Genomic DNA, 17813 nt, shown 5'->3' with positions numbered 1-17813 from the left:
AAGTGTATTAGGGATTTCAAGAAAAAGCAAGCAAAATACACACAACTTTTTACAGGCAGCCCTGGGTCCTAAGAATCGAAGATGGGGAGGGAATGATGTCATCAGAGGGTTAGCCTCCCGGAGTACCCGGAGTATAGAATACTGAAGAATGACATGCATTACTTTTTGCCCGCAGGCGACAGTCCAAGCCTTGACATTTGTAACCACGCTTAGAAGCAGCTCAGATGCTGCGAGTGTGTGGTCTAAATAGTGGAAAAGGCGGCTTGAAGGGGCAGTAGCCAGGCTGTGGGGCTGGAATTGTCAGGAATACCCAGAATGGCAAGAATGAACAGATCAGGGTGCTACGGTGATGGATGAGAGCGCAGGTGGGGACGCCTGGGCCTAACGAAATTGATTGATCTCAAGGAATAGTTGATGCAGATTGGGCAAAATTTCCATGGCTGCAGCTGAAATTGTGGCCTTCGGGGGCGGCAGGTGTCTGGATGGAAGATGAGGTCATGCTACATGGAAGAGGACTGGGGCTGGTTGCATGAACATAGGCTAAATCTTTGTCTTAGTATAATTACACTAATGATAGTTGCATAAAACTTTCTTTCCTTAGACTGGTCTTACTTAATCAATGACACAACGTATTCTATGAATCTTAATACACTTGAAGAAAAAAAAAAACATGGTGGATGATGCCAGCTCATAGTAACTGAAAATCTGTGCTAGTTACTGGAATATAATGCAGAAATTAAAACAGACCACAGGATTGGTTATTTAAATCTTTGGGGAGGAGTCTCAAGGTTTTGGGGGATCGCTGGTGTGCGGGAGAGTGGAGTGTGTGTGTGAGCCAATGGGAGGTTCCACCTGTCAGCATCAGTGACAGTGGTGCCGAAGTCTCAGGCAAGCAGTGTTTTGATGGGGGTGAGGAGGCTAACTTTTCAGGCTTAGTCAGTCTTAATTCTATACAACTGTCTAACTTGCATTAGACTAGTCTAACTGTCAAAGTAAAACTAGTCTGATGGTTAAGACTAGTCTAATACAGTTTTATGCAACTGGCCCCAGGAGTTGTACTGAGGTAGGTGAAGTGCCTTGAGCTGGGGGCGTGAGCTCTAGGCCAATGTGAACAAAAGAAAGCTATGGGAGTGCATTAGCAGCAGGTATTTATAGTTTGTCCAGTAGAAGTGGATGGGTGGAATTGGGGTTGTTTACTCCCAAAATTCAATTACAAATCCAACTTGTTCACATTACTAAAAACAAACAAAAAAACACATCAACACTTTAGCGGTCAGTTCTGAGTGATACAATAATTGAATTGCTATTAAATACCAGACCACTCAGAAGAATCCATTATGAAAATACACATGGAGTGCAAATTATTCAGATCCTCACACACCTTAGGAATAAACACATAGCACTATCAGAATATGATATGTTGTGTTCTTCTGTCTGTACCCTACCCATTCGCTGTCTGGCCTATCTTTTTCAAAGGGAGAGTGACAGAAAGTATAACAATCTTTAGTTGTATGTGGTTACGTATGTTAAATCATCAATCCTTGTCCAGCTTTGAAGTGAATGCTTCAGACAGTTTATACATGGTGCTACTAAATATAGAGAATGGAGAATCAGAGGTGGGTTCAGTAGTTCAATGGTTTTATATCTTTCTGCCTTATTAGTATAATTTTCATCCCTTGTGCAGCTTCTCTACTGAGAACTGAACCAGAATCTTTTATTAATATTTTATCATTTTTTATTGCAGATGTTGGCAGTTTCAGGTCAGTTCAGTATAATTCATTTTTCCATTTAATATTATAATATATATTATACAGATACTTGTGATATTATAATTTAATAATATATAAATGTACAATGTGATTGTAATATTAATGGTAGCTTATCCTGAAATAATAATAATAATAATAATAATAATAATAATAATAATAATAATAATAATAATAATAATGTAATACTTTTCATACATATTACTGTGGTATTTGTCCTTTTGGTTTTAAATTATCTGCAATGTTGCAGAGCTATAGGCCTATAGCGATAGTCATAGCTGGAAATGTGCCTCTTGAAAATTAAAAAACAACTGACTAAGAAATGTGTATCTTTACATTATGTGAGTGGAATAATAACTGGATAGTTTGTAAGACAAAACTGACATGATCATTGTAGCATACTAGAAATCTTTAGTGTAGGTTTGAAAATGGTGCACTAAAACAGCACTAAATAAGTATGCTATATTAAGTTAGTTTCAATCATTTACAAAAAACCACAACACTAATATAAACTAATAATATATAAATGAAAAAGGCATAGGAACATGATACAAGTATTTTGTTACAATATTTATTTATTTTAAAAAGGCATTCTACATCTTCAGTTAAATACACAATCCTCCATGAATGATAATAATTCTTATTTGTCTAGTGTTGTTTCATGTTTACACTACAAAAATACAACTGGTGCCTCCAAGAGACTACATTTCTGTACAGAGATACTGTATCATCTGTTTAGACTTTCTGATTTAATGATGCTTCTTCTTTGTCTAGCCAGATGCTATGGATTTTTCAATCTGAAAATGTATGCCACCGTGTTTTTGGTGTTCCTCTCGATCTTTTGTAATATTTCCTGCTGAATCGAGCCTTACTTGACAGCCTATCTGGCCTGTGATTGAGAATGGAAGAGCAATCCAATGGCACATTACATCATTTGTATTCCAACATAGGAAAGGCTACACAAAGAGACGGCACATGGGCCATCTCAGCTTTCTTGGATGCCTTCAGATCTTTGATCCAATGTTTTCTCACATTTCTGTGAAAGAGAGGTGCCTCCTTTTTGAGCCAGTCAGAGCCTGCCCTTCATATCCACCTGTGTTCTCTGGTCATTGTTTGATCATTACCATCTTTATCATTTCATTTCCTTCAAGAAGGGATGACTGTAAAGTGTACAACTGTGTACATAAGTATACATATATATGAGAACCTCATAATTATGGAACTATAAGCACAATCTTACATAAATGCAGCTAAGAAATGATAAAATATGTATTGTTGTAGATGTGTATTAAATGTATTAAACTTTAAAGAGAAAATGCAACAAAGGACACATTTCTGTAATTTAATTTCAAACATTTCTTACCAATAAAACATCCTTGTTTGAAACCACAGCAATACATAATCTAGGCATTTGGGGAATAGTCTACAATCTTTGTACTAACATTTCTATTCATAATTATAACCTTAAAAAAAAAAAATGTTTAACTATAATATGTTTCAGAGGTGCAGATATTTTTGTGTAGAAGAGTCTTTTGTTTCTGCCTTCAGGTCCTGTTCACTAATCGGTTAATCCATGAGAGGGCAGCAGCAGTGTGGCTGGTCATTGTACCAGTCGCAGTTTATTACATTCCCCAGTGGACTTCCCTGCAAACTGCTTCTCTGGCACATCTCTTCGTACCTTGTGGCTAATTAGACACATGCAGCAGCACACCACCTTCATCATAGGATGAGTCTATAGGCATCGCACATGGGGGCAAATACCAGGCAATACAAGATGTGACCTATTTCGTTCAGAGAGACCTATGTATATTTATGTTCTTATGCATGTTGTAGATATTAATGTATTTATTTATGAACTTTTAATTAATTCAGGGGCAAGAATGCCAGTGTCGTGCCCTGAAAAGAAGAACACAGTTCAGTATTTCAGTCCATTTGGTCAGGAGGTCACTGTACTGTAAATCATGTTATCTTAGAATGCACTTTGCATTAAGTTTGGAGGACCTTCTGATAGATAGATATTACTTGTATTGAATCTTTGACACTGTGTAGAAAAGTGTAGAAAAGTGAAGAAAATGAAAGAACAAAAATGCATAGTTACATAAATACCAGTCAGGTTTTTTTTTCTAACATTCCTTTTCCCCAAACCATCCTCTTATTTTATCTTCTGATCATTATAACATGCAGGTAATTCTTAGTAATTGACAAATCTTCCTCGTTCTTATCTTATTCAGGGTATCACCAGCTCACAAACCCCCCAGAATTTGAATTGATGTGTTCGAAAAAATTCTCCCTGGCTCCGCCCCTGCGGCCTCACCTTCAAGAAGGCACCACATCCAAAAGCGAGAGTAACAGAGTCCTTTCCAGGACATCAGCTTCAATTAAATAACAGCTGAAAAGTGCCCTGTTCTGTCTGTCTGTTTCCAATGGCAACTGTGGTGGCTGTAGAGCTTCTGTGCAGAGGCTGTAATCGCACCAGCAAGAGAGAAGCGGTGCAAAAAGGAGAGCAGGAAAAAGGTCTAAATTTCCTTCCTTCAAATGTGTCTTCCAATTGGCTTTGCAAACCCACTGTCTGACAAAGAACTCTCAAGAAGATTCACCATCTAATGTCATTCATGGTTGTCATCCACTAAGCATTCTGACTACATGTCCAATCTCTCGTTCTCATAGTCTGATATTATTCTTTGTGCAGGGACTTGAATTCTGTACTTCAGGGCCTGTAATGCAATCAGGTCCATTCAATTTGAATTATTACCTGCAGGTGGCTGAGTTGCATGTCTTGATTCGTCTCTAGGCAGAATCCTGTTTCTGCTGACTGCAGGAAAAAATCTGCTCAGTTTAACGGACTATTATTATGGACTCTACAATGACATCATAATATTGTGAACATAGACAATCAATCAATCAACAACATAAAGATCAAGATTATATTCTTACATAGTCATTACCTAGCGTGGGCTAATAGAGAAGATCTATTTTCTTAAGTTAATAATTTGTTAAGTTGCCTATAAAAGGGGAGTCAACCGATAGGTAGCACATGTCAATGTAGACGCCTACATTTTAAAACATGCTGAAAGAAAGCCATAAAAGAAACTAAACACTGGAATGAGGTTAACTATAGCATGGCGTGTTGCACAGGGGAAACAACCTTTGAGAATTTCTTTACGATTGAATTTGCAATGATTAATCAAATAACGTGAGGCCTGTTGCATCTAGAATACTGTAATATAATTCTTGGACCTTATCACCCACCCCTACTTCAGACAATCACTTACATCATAACATTTTAAAGCCTCTAATTCTTATCCATTAAGAAGGATTTTAAGTCAATTCAGGACTTTACAGATCATTTGGAACAAATACAGTACTTGATTATTCTTCAGCCTTCAAGGACCAGAATTCTCTTAATTGATTAACTGCCGTTATTAATTGATAAATGACTGGCATGTTACTCACAGTTTCTGTGATAAAAGAAGCTGGTAGTTGGAAGAGTAGAAACTGCATTTTAAAGAATAACAAGAAGGACCAGCAAAGTAGCATCAATCCATAAGTCCTGTACAACTCTAACTCACTGAAACACTTGGTTCAAAGATGTCAGCATCCACCACAAGTACTTAAAAAAAAAAAAAAAAAAAAAAAAAAACTTAAAATAACTTTACAGATATGACATGCTCTTTAAAATCTGAGGCAGTTACTTGAAAGCTGATGTGTGTCTGCTGATGTGTTTCAAACGATTCACAGGTTTACGGATGTGGTCTGATGCAACAAAGAATAAAAATGTATTTATGTCCGAGTTATGGACCTACTCACCTGGACAAAAGCACAGTGCAGAAATAAGCTATTGGTACAGACCAGATAGCAGAGTATATTTGCAAAAACAAGCAAACCAAAAAAACATGCCTTAGATGTTCAAAGAGCCAGACTCCCTACTTCAGCAGCAGGAAGCTCCGTGAAAATGATTTGTGTTTTTGACCACCAGGCACATTTTAATCTTTGCTGTGATGGTTGTTTTCACAGAAGTTAGACACATTTTCTCAGTTTCAGTAGCAACTTGAGTTTGAGTATTATTTAGCTTTCAGGGAGTGTTTCTAAGGTAACTCAAGTCACTGAATGATTTTGTATAATAATAATAATAATAATAATAATAATACAATAAAACAGACAACAACTACTATATGTAAAACTAATATATTCAGAGCGATGTCATCCATAGTCTCAAACACAGGGTGCAAGGCAGGAAGGCAGGAATGACCCCAGCTGAGACTCTGACCTCGATCTCATTTGTGTCTTCTTCTGAAGTCTGAAAACGGTACACTATGGAGGGATTCAAGTCAGTACATGCAAACAGGACAATGGGCAACATACTGCTATAGACACCTACAGACCACACCAGAGGGGTGGCACAGAGTGACCGTGATGAATAAATGCCAGGGCTTAGTACACTGCTGCATGAGCTGAAATGACCTTTCTGCAGGACATTTCTTCAGTCGATGTGGAGCTGCATGTCACAGTGTCGCAGGTAAAGGAACGATTCATCCCTGCCTTTCGTGTTTCCAATAAAGACTCTTTTTAGGTCATTTTGGGGTTGCTAGAGATTGACAAAGATCTTGGCCTTGGTGTTCAGAAAACTAAAAATAAAAAATCGATTCACTTTTCATTGTCGACGAGGATTACAATGCAGAAAGATCAGTCCTCTCTGTGCACCAGGCAGTGTTGCGGCAAAGACATCCATGTGGACAATAGGAAAAAATCCTAAAGAATGACTGGAATGCAAGACCTAACAAACAGTCAGGAATTATGCAACTTTCTCTTAAGCTACCATTCCACAAAATACAATTCCTTGCCTGCAACTGTCTACCAATCAGTACATTTAAAGTTGACTGATCAACATCACATTTACCAAACAGCTGAATAAGAAGTTTAGAAGAAGAAGAAGAAGAAGAAGAAGAAATACTTCCAAACCTTCAGGAACTCAATATTCACACTGCCTAGTTTTTGAATCTGCATCATGAAAAACTACACAAATAGGCAGGTTATTTTTCATTTTATAAAGAAAACTGAATAAGCATGAGCAACATTTAACAGGACAAAGATTATTAACAAGGAGAAGGTGTATGGCATCACCAAGACCCTGCATAAATCATGCCATTGCTCCAAACTGGATGACCGAGCAAGAAGGACACTGATCAGGTTACTAAGAGGCCAATGGCAGCTTTGCTGGTCAAGTATGCATGTGAAAACAATGTCCCAAGCACTTCACATTTATTTTTCATATGCAGATAAAATAAAGCAATTTTTATAATTACTTAACAATTCAAGAAGGGTAAAGCACGTTTACTATTAAAGTCTTCAGGGCTGGTGCAATAAAGATGTACACACTAGAGATATGTAGATGAATAACCTAACCACAAAAGGCAAAGTAAATAGACTGTTTCCTTGTTTGGATAATTAAAATGGAGACTAATTGATCAATTAAGCTTCAATTCCATAATAATTGGATTAATGTTTAAAATTTAGAATCTGCAATCAGATCTATTTTTATACCCTCCAAATATGGAACCAACAACTACTAACAATTTTTCATAGTGCTGTGACCAACACAGGAGACCTGCAGGCAGCTAGCATGCATCCGCCTTAATGTGCACTGCCAAACCATCTGCTTCTGTTGCATGAAAAGTCAGAGAAACCCAGACCAGTACAAGCCCACCCAGTCCATGGTGAATTCCAGTCACAGCTGACTATAACCTAATCCAGAGTCCAACCAGTTACAATGTACTGCTGCCTGGCTGCCTAAGTCTCAGGGGTGAATGTGAAAATGTATAATTACTAAGAGACAAGCAATCCATCAGTCAGAGAGCCATACACAGTAAAGCCATTGTCTGCTAACCCAGACAGAAACAATACAGCATTCCATTTTCATGCAAAGATTTGTCTAGAGCCACACTTTAGCCAATCTCACATGCTATTGAAAAAATATGAATAAACACAAATACAACAGTCTCATATCTATAGCTGACTCTCCTGGCATTCACATTTATTTATTTGCAGTGACCGATTACACTCTTCACAGAGCTTGTCATAAGTTAAACATTCACAACTCAGTACTACGAATCATGAAGGTTTCTTACCGCATTAAAAATTGAAGTAAATGAATACAATAGGTTTACAGATGATGAGTGTTTGTTTTGATGTGGTCCAGGTCAGAGTTTGCTTAGGTCAGAATATCTCTTCTCTCTGAAAAGTCTTTTCAACCATGAACTGACTTCACTGGGGGTATATTACTCATTCGTAAACAAACACAAAAGCCGGAGCATTTTAGTACCCACTACGAAAGTGTAACACTCAAAAATGTGTTGAAAATATCATGCTTTACTAGCAAGTCTTTCATTGTGCTCCCAGAAACTGTTTCACACTGACTAATTGCATCCTGCTTCAGCTGTCTCTCCAAGGATGAGTGAAGGGGTGGTGGCGAGAGCAGAAGATCTGAGGATCTATCCTCAGTAGTCAAGTACTGTTGCTCAAATGCTGTGTCTGTGTAATCTACCTTATGATTTTTAAATGCCTGACAAGCTCAGAATAATAATTATGTCTGTTTCAATTTCATACAAGAGGTGTGCAAAGCACCTTGAGTATGATTTTAGATGCTATAAGCTGGTCTAATTCAATAGAATTCAAAACCAAGCCACTAAAAAAGCCAACATAGATCACACATGCATGAAATCACAGGTATAAAGCTCGTACTTCCTACAGAGTAAATCTAGCCAACACCCCCGTGCTGTTTGTGTGTGCTGACTGGTCCTGTTGTCAACACAATGGGATCAATGCCATCCACATCCTGATTCTTAAATATATGTGGAGTATAACATGTTTCTGGTTTACAGTTCACTTATTGCTCACAGTGATCAAACCTTTCTATAAATACTGAAATAACTTCATAAGGGAAAGTATGAAAGGCAGAAAGTTTGCTATTTAAGGACCAGCTGGCTTAAAGTGCTCTACAGTTTTGCTTTTCAACAGACACAGTAATTTAATTTAGTTTTGTATCTTCTCATTTCTGACGTAAAATTAATTACATTTTGTTTTCTGATACTTACAGGGAAATTCAAATGAAGGATTGACTTTAATAACAGAGCAGGAACAAGTCTTAAGAGTCACTGCATGAGTGTCTGTTTCACTTTCTTATTATGAGTCACCTCAACTTATACCAAAATGTATATGTATTTATTTATTTATTGAAGAACTGAAATGTATCAAACTGTTTAAAACAAGAATCCAGTAATGAATTTAAGTGTAAAGCAACACATAGGTACTGAATATAATGGTAAATCCTGACAGCAGATGTCACGTCTACTCAGACCTGGTATTCTGGCCTCTGGATGCCACACACTGCTCACTGCTACACTACAAGACGAATGGTATCCTGTCTGTTAAGCACAGCCATTGTTTCCACACATTCCTCTCTCCTATTATTTTCAGGACACTCGATGTTAATCTTACCCCTGTCAAAGACAGCAGATGCATCTTGTCAAAGGTCAAAGTGAGACAAGACATTTTCCTGTTGTGTTAGGAAAGGAAGAGTAAGTGTTTTTTTCACTGTATTGGTCTCACCTGATCTAATTACTATTCATATATTTTTTTAAACTGCAATATGTAATCATGAGACATATATAAGCATACCCGAGAAACAACCTCAGAGTGCCTTTTTGGGGAGCAAACGAATAAACTGAGCTGAACATGAAAGCCAGATTAACTATTTTTATGTGCAAAAAAAAACACTTGATTGGTGACAGACCCTGCCAGTCTGTTTTATTCTTACATGATATATGGGCACATGACTGGTAAACAAATGATTTTTCATTTTGTCTTCATCATGTCTTATCACGTTCTGAGGGAACCGTTACCTGCATGAATATAATTGTGATTGTATTTTGTTTTTGTACTACATAACGTAAACAACAGACCAAACCTCTTGGTACAAAAAAAAAACACCACCTTTTAATTCAACCCTTATTTCTGCAGATTGAAAACAGGATGTGTTTAGGAGTGGGAGTGAGAGCAATGTGAGATTATCACTGTTGTCTCAGCAGTCACTGTAAGGAGTGACTTGACTGTGAGGACTGCTCTCCTTGATGCAGTGATGCGATTCTCAGATAAGGAGGACCAACCCATCACAGACTGCGTTAATGACTTCCTGTGGAACTAAACTGATGCCTGTCAGATTAAACTGGCCAGTAACATCAGTGAGATTGGTGGCTGATAGCATGAGCAAAACTGGTGTCTCAGAGTAGGAGACTGATATCGTAAAGGAGTAATAAATAGCTCACGCATACAGCCTACAGGGACCGGAGAGATGCAGTAAGTTTTAACTGCAGTAACAGTCTTCAAAATAGAAGAGCTCACTTATCAACCTAAAACTGTAAAAAAAGAAATTCAACTAAAAGGTCCCTCTCTCTACAGAAGTAAGCTGATCAAATAAGTTTGTAAGAGAAAAATGGCAACTGTTTAGGGATGTACCTAATGATTCTGGAAATGTTATAGCCTGACTGAGTACTATCTATCAGTTCAACTCTAAATACTTTATGATACTAAATAATAAAGGGTGCTTGACTTTATTTGTGGCCAATTTCCCATATCCACCCATTTCAATTCTTACATTCTTACCATTCTTTTAAAGTTCATCATATCTAACAGACAAAATGTTTAATCTCAAAGCCCTTTGTCAGCAATTTCAATTCTAATTATGTCATGCTGCAGTCACACACAAGTTGATAACCGTGATGGCAATTCTGGGGATAAATAGGTTTCTTTTCTTTTTCTAGATGTACAGGTTTTACCATAACAAAACTGTTAAAATAAAAGTGTTTATTTTAACCAGATAACAACTCAACACATCCCACAATCTGATTGCATTAGCTGAAGCTAATGGAAGCGGGAAGGTCAGATTTAAGTAATTGGATCCCCTTTTAACTTTTGTCACACAAAGAATAACAGCAAGACCCAGAAAGCACATTTTGCCCAGCATGCAATGATGTGAGTACATGGTGATTTTAATACTGATATGGTTAAATTCAAGCTTATTATTATTATAAATGTAGTCATATTTAACACCCAAACCCCTGTCTAGGTAAACACCATCACATTTAGCAGGTGTCAATAAACAAGACAACGAGACACATGAGTCAATAAGACACATGCAATTTATACCTTTTAATTTCTGCACTTTAAAATAGTAACCTGCTAATGAAGTAGGACACTGATGGTGTGAGTGTCAGCCAAGAGGATGCCAAGGCAAGTGGCTTTAACTGGTAGATTCACAACCTAAACCACATGGCCTGGTGATAAACCGCAGTAGAGCAGAGAAAAAAAAAAACAATAAAAACCAAGACAACAGTGCTTTAGCGCCACATAATTAAGAGGCACCACTTTGGCGGAGATACAATCAAAGCATATTTAGTTAAGCTACCTGTAGCAGCATTTACTTAAAAAGATATACCACCTGACTGGGCCATGCTTGGGCTGCCAGGAGTGATTCCCACAACGTGCCCCGCGCTCCTCTCAGCTGCTGGCATGCTCTTGAATTAATCCAGAGGTGTTTCCGAGTGGAAGACCCTCACTAGGGAGACGCATTGTAAACAGATGGGAGAGAGAGGTCATGTGCTGTATTTTCTAGTACAGGGACCTTGGTCATGTTCAGTTAGTATCTAAACACTGCCTTTTAGAGGAGGTCAACACGAGGGCCTCTCATGGGTACCAATTTCAGAGACTCAGGAAAGGGAAACAGACTAACACTGAGAAGCCTCCGAGCTACAAAACCCTGCCGGGATCCAGTCCAAATTCACTTTATCAAAGGTCCTGTCACTTTTAAAGGTTTCAATAACACAAATGAGCTTCCAGGTGTTTCTTTCCAAAAGAAGCCCTAAAAGGCCTCACTTCAATACCAGAACATAGATGTCTAAAAATAAAAATAAAAACAAATAAATGAAAAGCAAACAAAACAGTATGTTTCAATCCGAGTGCATTAGGAGGATACTCTGTTTTGATGGCAGCCCTTTCACGGACAGATACAATCCGTTTAAATATGTTTTGAAAACTCCTGGAGTGTGCTTGTCCTCAGACCCTAGTACCAGGATGATTATTTTCTAGGTATCTCTGAATCAGATAAGTACTATTAAAACAATATCTACACCGTGAGGCCCATTATCGACAATGCAAAGCATACTTTAATTAAATATTCAGCAAAATGATTTGGAAAATAGCCAAAAGAATAAAGCAAAAACAACCCAGACGAAAACCACCACCAACGACAAACAGCCATTTAGAAATCTTATGCTAAGTGTTCAAACACAAATCTCCAGAAGATGTAAATGTTTAAGATGGTTTTTTTGGGGATACTTGTGCATTTTTTGTACATTGTAGTGCTATAGCATCAGGAAATGAAACCCTAACCAAAACAAAGTCAGAAAAATATGGGCACCAATCTGTTGTTTTGAAAATGATAAGCAAGCACCAGACAAGCACGTGACTTAGGTCAAAAACCTTCCAGTAACAGATGACACAAGTGTTTAATCCGCGCCTATTTTTCAATGTATTTTATCAACACAGTTGGCAGTCGGCAATAACAAGAAACAAACAGGCCATCAATGTCAACACAGAATGTTACAGAGCCTGAGCTGAAAGCTTTTTCATATAATTAACAGGAGGAGTCATCCAGACATAATTATTACTTTACCAAATAATAAAAACACCTGACAGTGACACCTTAGGCTGTGATGTGGTGACAACATCCCACTGTGTAGGACCTTTATTACTGACAGCAATGACAGACCCAAAACGCCATTAATGAATGCAGAAGAAATTACGGTGCCAATGAGTAAGAGACTACATCATAAATCTGCTTTGATTTGAATCTTCAGAGATGAAATCAGGTCACCAGAAGCAGTAAAAGCAGTAAAAGCATTCCCAACTTACTAAGCAGTTGGCGGCAGAGGACCTGCGAGCTTCTCTTCATGGTATCATCTGAGCCAGTCTGTCCTCCACTTTACTCATGGTTCTCTCTGGAAAACAAAGACGTGACATATGTGAGATAGTGAAGGATTGTGACAAAGCAATTCCCAGGGTTGGTTATTGTGTTTTATTGACCTAAGTTTAACTTTCCTTCCCACATTCTTTATCATCCTACTTCATACAGGACAGATTGTGTATAAAAACAGCAGATTACGACATCTTTGACGATCAAAGTGTTATCAACATTGTGTTGACATTGTGTATTGTTAAAATGTGGGGTGTCCATTGTGCAAAACATGTCTGAAATGTACTAGAGCTTTGTAAGATTAAAAATAAACAATTGCCCATAGGACTTCTGCCACTCTATTCCTGTCTAAAGGTTTATTACAGCCCATTTCCTCTCTATCCTCCAAACGCACATATCCAGTTGTAAATTTCCTTGAAGCCGCAAAACTGAATGCACTAAAGCAGGGGTGTCAGGGTCCAGTCCTGGGGGGCTGCAGTGTCTGCTCCCAATTACTTAATTTATGTTTAGTAGACTTCTCTAAAACTTTAATATTTTATTTTTATAGCTGATACCTTTGCTGATTACTCCAAACATTGACCCACAGAACATTTCAGAGTCTGGAGAGAAGTGTTAAATTAATCCAGTTAATTGTTTAATTAGATCAACTAAGAAGCAGAGAGCTGGGGTGCAAAGAAACCCATTAGATATTGTGGCCCTCCAGCACTGGAGTCTGACGACCCTGCACTAGAGTCAAGTGGGAAGGCAGTAAGCCATTGATCTCTTGTATCAAACAGTGTGGCTTCAGACCCTGCCTGCATCTTTTCACATTATTTGGAAATGTAATACGAATAGGTGAGCTAATGCCGTGTAATATCTTAACAGAAATTACTTTTCTGACTATAAAAAGCAGAGGATCAATAACACCTTTTGAACTGTGCCAGAGCTTACAGTCCTCCTCTCAGTGGATAACATGTTTGATACAAAGCCTCTCATATGCTTGACACTCATCTAATAAAAGACTCTTACAACCACATGAAGTAGGCACTGACATTTACACAGCTCTGCACGTACAGTCCATGTATAAAGCTGATAAAATATTATTCTCTCCTGTCACCCCATTCCACGTGTTCACTGCTCAGATGGCATTTTGTACCTTGTTGTTTTGTAATACTGATCTGTCAGCACATATCTCAGTTTGTAGCATTGTATGTTGAGTCACCAATAGATCAAGTACATAAACAAATACAAAATAAAAAAACAAGTAGCTATGCAAAGACGGTTGAGGCAGAAAGAGAAAAATATCAAAAAGACTAATACTTTCCTTACCAGCATTCTGTTGCTGACTCTAATCCCAAATCAAACGTTAAAGAGAGAAGCTTTGAGAAGCTGGGAATGAGGGTTTATGCATGTTTACTTATCTGACAAATTCTTAGTTCTTGAGACCAAACATTAAGTGAATACAGTGAGGGAAAAAAGTATTTGATCCCCTGTTGATTTTGTATATTTGCCCACTGACAAAGAAATGATCAGTCTATAATTTTAATGATAGGTGTATTTTAACAGTGAGAGACAGAATAACAACAAAAAAATCATGCATGTTAATGAGGGAAATAAGTATTTTACACCTTCGACTTAGTGTCTTGTGATTATACATGCGTAATTACAAGTGCCATACATTTGACCTTCAAAGGTCCAAAACACATTACAGATGAAAGGTTCAGCTAACTAATCATTTGCATACTTTATTGGTGACACACAGCCGAGGCAACAAAGGAGTGGCTCAAGAAGAAGCACATTAAGAACCTGGAGTGGCCTAGCCAGTCTCCAGACGTCAATCCCATAGAAAATCTGTGGAGGGAGCTGAAGGTTCGAGTTGCCAAACGTCAGCCTCGCAACCTTAATGACTTGGAGAGGATCTGCAAAGAGGAGTGGGACAAAATCCCTCCTGAGATGTGTGCAAACCTGGTGGCCAACTACAAGAAACGTCTGACCTCTGTGATTGCCAACAAAGGTTTTGCCACCAAGTACTAAGTCGAAGGGGTCAAATACTTATTTCCCTCATTAACATGCAAATCAATTAAAAACTTTTTTGAAATGCATTTTTCTGGATTTTTTTGTTATTATTCTGTCTCTCACTGTTAAAATACACCTACCATTAAAATTATAGACTGATCATTTCTTTGTCAGTGGGCAAACATACAAAATCAGCAGGGGATCAAATACTTTTTTCCATCACTGTAATGGTCTCTGCTGTTTGGGCTGATGTCAAAGACAGCATCTGTTGGGATTCCTTTTTTACACTGGTGCAGTTATGCTTAAGTATAATGTACAGCACATTTTGTAAAACATGGTTCAGTTTAAATTCTTTTTGTTGTTGATCAGTTGTTGGCTCAGATAACTCAGTTCAGCACTTTTTTTGTTGGAAGTCAGCAATCAAAAAAGCATAGGACAAAAACAGCACAGTGAGCAGCCACACTACAATACAAGTAGGGGTCTAGATTTTACACTGTGGTAGAATGTAATTTTTTCTGTACATTTTCCATTTCACAAGTTGTATTGTTATAAAGCATTCAGTCAAGCTTCAAGAAATTGCTGAGGTGAAAGCAAGCTGGAAATCCAGGTATGCTTGATTTACAAAACAATCTCCTCTACAGATTCCCACAGTCCCTGACCGTTCTTGAGAACTACAATCAAGAGTTCTGGAGAGACTCCAGAACAATTCTTGGTGTTTTGCCAGACAGCTGTATTTGCATATATGTAGGTATTAGCAAAGGATATAAAAAACACATATTGAAAGTGATATTCAAAGCATTAATATTTAAGCTTTTCCCATTGGTCACCAAATCCAATTCACTAATAGATCTGATTAATTCACAGGGTCACATTAGACAATTTAAACTATTTTTACTGAATATCATTGAAAGCAATTCCATGTAAAATTAAAATTCTGAGCAAACAAATATATTACATTTGATCACCAGGTTAGAACTAAACAGTGTTGTTTGGCTAATGTATACGATTCCCTAATTTAACTTTTATTTTTACTTTATTTTGCTTTAAAAGCTGTAGTCAGGATTGTTAATTAATCCTGAATTCTGTTCAAATTCACTCCTTAAATTGTGATCATTAAAGGTGATCATGAACCTGCTAGAGCAATTAACTCAGTGTGCCATTTTCATAATTCTTCTGGTGGAAAAAGAGACTTATGGAGAGCAAATCTCATTAGATGAGTTTTTAAAAATACAAAACCAATTCAACTAGTGAGATTTTGCTCAGCGGGTCTTTCTTTACACTCAAAGAAATATGTGACTGTATTCATTACTCTGCATCAACTCACTACATTTAAATGGATTAAGAACTGTAATTTACAGCTATAAAGGCAGGTAGTGACAGTAGAAATAATTGTTGAAAGCAGGCAGCTCTACTAACACAGGCACCTGCATCCTAGGTTTTGTTGCTTTTAGTTTAATTTAATTTGACATTTTCAGTCTCACTAAAATGGCATAGGAGTGCTATTGAAAACAGATACGAATGGATTATTTTTTCAGCAGAAATAATTGTACTTTTATCAGAGCTTTTACCATATATCGGTGAGGCCCTATTTCAAACCATCCTATATTTGGGAACAATCCCCATCCACAGATGTCATCTGAATGAAATGAAACCTTGATAACAATCCCCTGACTTACCATGTTTATAAAAACAGCAATTGCGACAAGAGAACACAGAACAAACATGTTGATTATGCGCCAGAGAACATTTTGTTTGGAGACATATTAACTGTTTCAGGGAGATAAGAAAACCTTAAGCATGGGGTTCTTAATTATGTTAACCTCAGTCACAACATGTCCAGCAATGGGTTGCGATGCCTATCAGAATTACCCTGCTATTACCAGGAAATTACTGTTCAGGAAATCCCGCAGCACTGCTGAGCCCTCTCTGAAGACATTCCAAACAGTCCTAACAGCCCATTGTTTCCTGTGAATGCTGTAACTATTTCCTGGAACATTCTGGAAATCAATCCAAAGAGACTGAGCTCATGCTCCAGACCTCTGCCACTCTTTGGGTCATAATTCCATTCCCCTCACATGTGACACAGAGCGTGACTAGAGGCATTACATTGTCTTTTACAGGCTCCAGGTGCAGATCTACTCAGGCAGCAGTGTGGAGTAGTGCTTAGGGCTCTCGACCCTGAAGCACAGGATTATGGGGTCAATCCCAGGTGGGGGGACACTGCTGTTGTACTCTTGAACAAGGTACTCTATATAAATTGCTCCAGTAAAAAACAACAACTGTATAAATGGGTAATTGTATGCAAAAATAATGTGATATATTGTAACAATTGTATGTCACCCTGGATAAGGGTGTCTGGTAAGACATTTTATAATAATATTCTAGGTAAACAAAAGTAGAGAAAATGTTGCATGAAAACACAACCCCTCTGCATCACAGACACTGTGCTCTCCTTCGACAAGTTGACACAGATGTTCTAAATGACTTTGTTACCATGAAGTTTTATGTACTAATTTTTCATAGAGATGGAAACCTTTTGCAGTGAAAATATCTGTGTTACTTACTTTCCACAATTTGTTTGATGGTTTTAGATACATGAAAGAAAATGCAGAGATAGGAATAGAATCAGAATCAATATTGTCTATAAACACCCTGACTATGTTGTTATTATTATAATTTATCTTTATCCATAAAGGCAAATTGAAACCATGAAATTCCCTTAAATTTGGTTAGATATTTGGATAATACAGATTGTGATAAAAACATATAATTACACATGCATTTGTGGAATTTGTTTCAGATTTTTTTTTTCAAACTGAATTGTTTCCTTGGATACCTTTGTCAGTGTGACATCTCGGATGTAATTTAAAGAGAGAGCTCTAATGAGAGAGAGACTTTAGCCAAGAGAAAATAGTCAGATGAGAATATTGCCAAGCAGTAGGCTGGAAATCAAGCTCAGGTTAAGTAGAAGAGGTGAGTTGGCGTACATTTCCATCTAAAATTCTGCAGAGGAAACAATGGATCAT

At 37.6% G+C, this 17813-nt stretch overlaps 1 protein-coding gene across 1 annotated transcript in view; it reads right to left on the bottom strand.

Annotated features, from left to right (window-relative positions):
• tmem108 (transmembrane protein 108) overlaps positions 1-17813 on the bottom strand; it is a 54965-nt gene that overhangs the window by 11591 nt on the left and 25561 nt on the right. Inside the window, exon 3 of the mRNA XM_066687019.1 lies at positions 12732-12817. Within this exon, the coding sequence (XP_066543116.1) occupies positions 12732-12771 (40 nt within the window). The 5' untranslated portion in view covers positions 12772-12817. The remainder of the gene's footprint in view (positions 1-12731; positions 12818-17813) is intronic.

This window comes from Amia ocellicauda, chromosome 2 (genome assembly GCF_036373705.1).
Source record: "Amia ocellicauda isolate fAmiCal2 chromosome 2, fAmiCal2.hap1, whole genome shotgun sequence".
Classification (NCBI taxonomy): Eukaryota; Metazoa; Chordata; class Actinopteri; order Amiiformes; family Amiidae; genus Amia; species Amia ocellicauda.
Note: the sequence above shows the minus strand (reverse complement) of the source record. Positions and strands in the feature narration are given on the sequence as shown.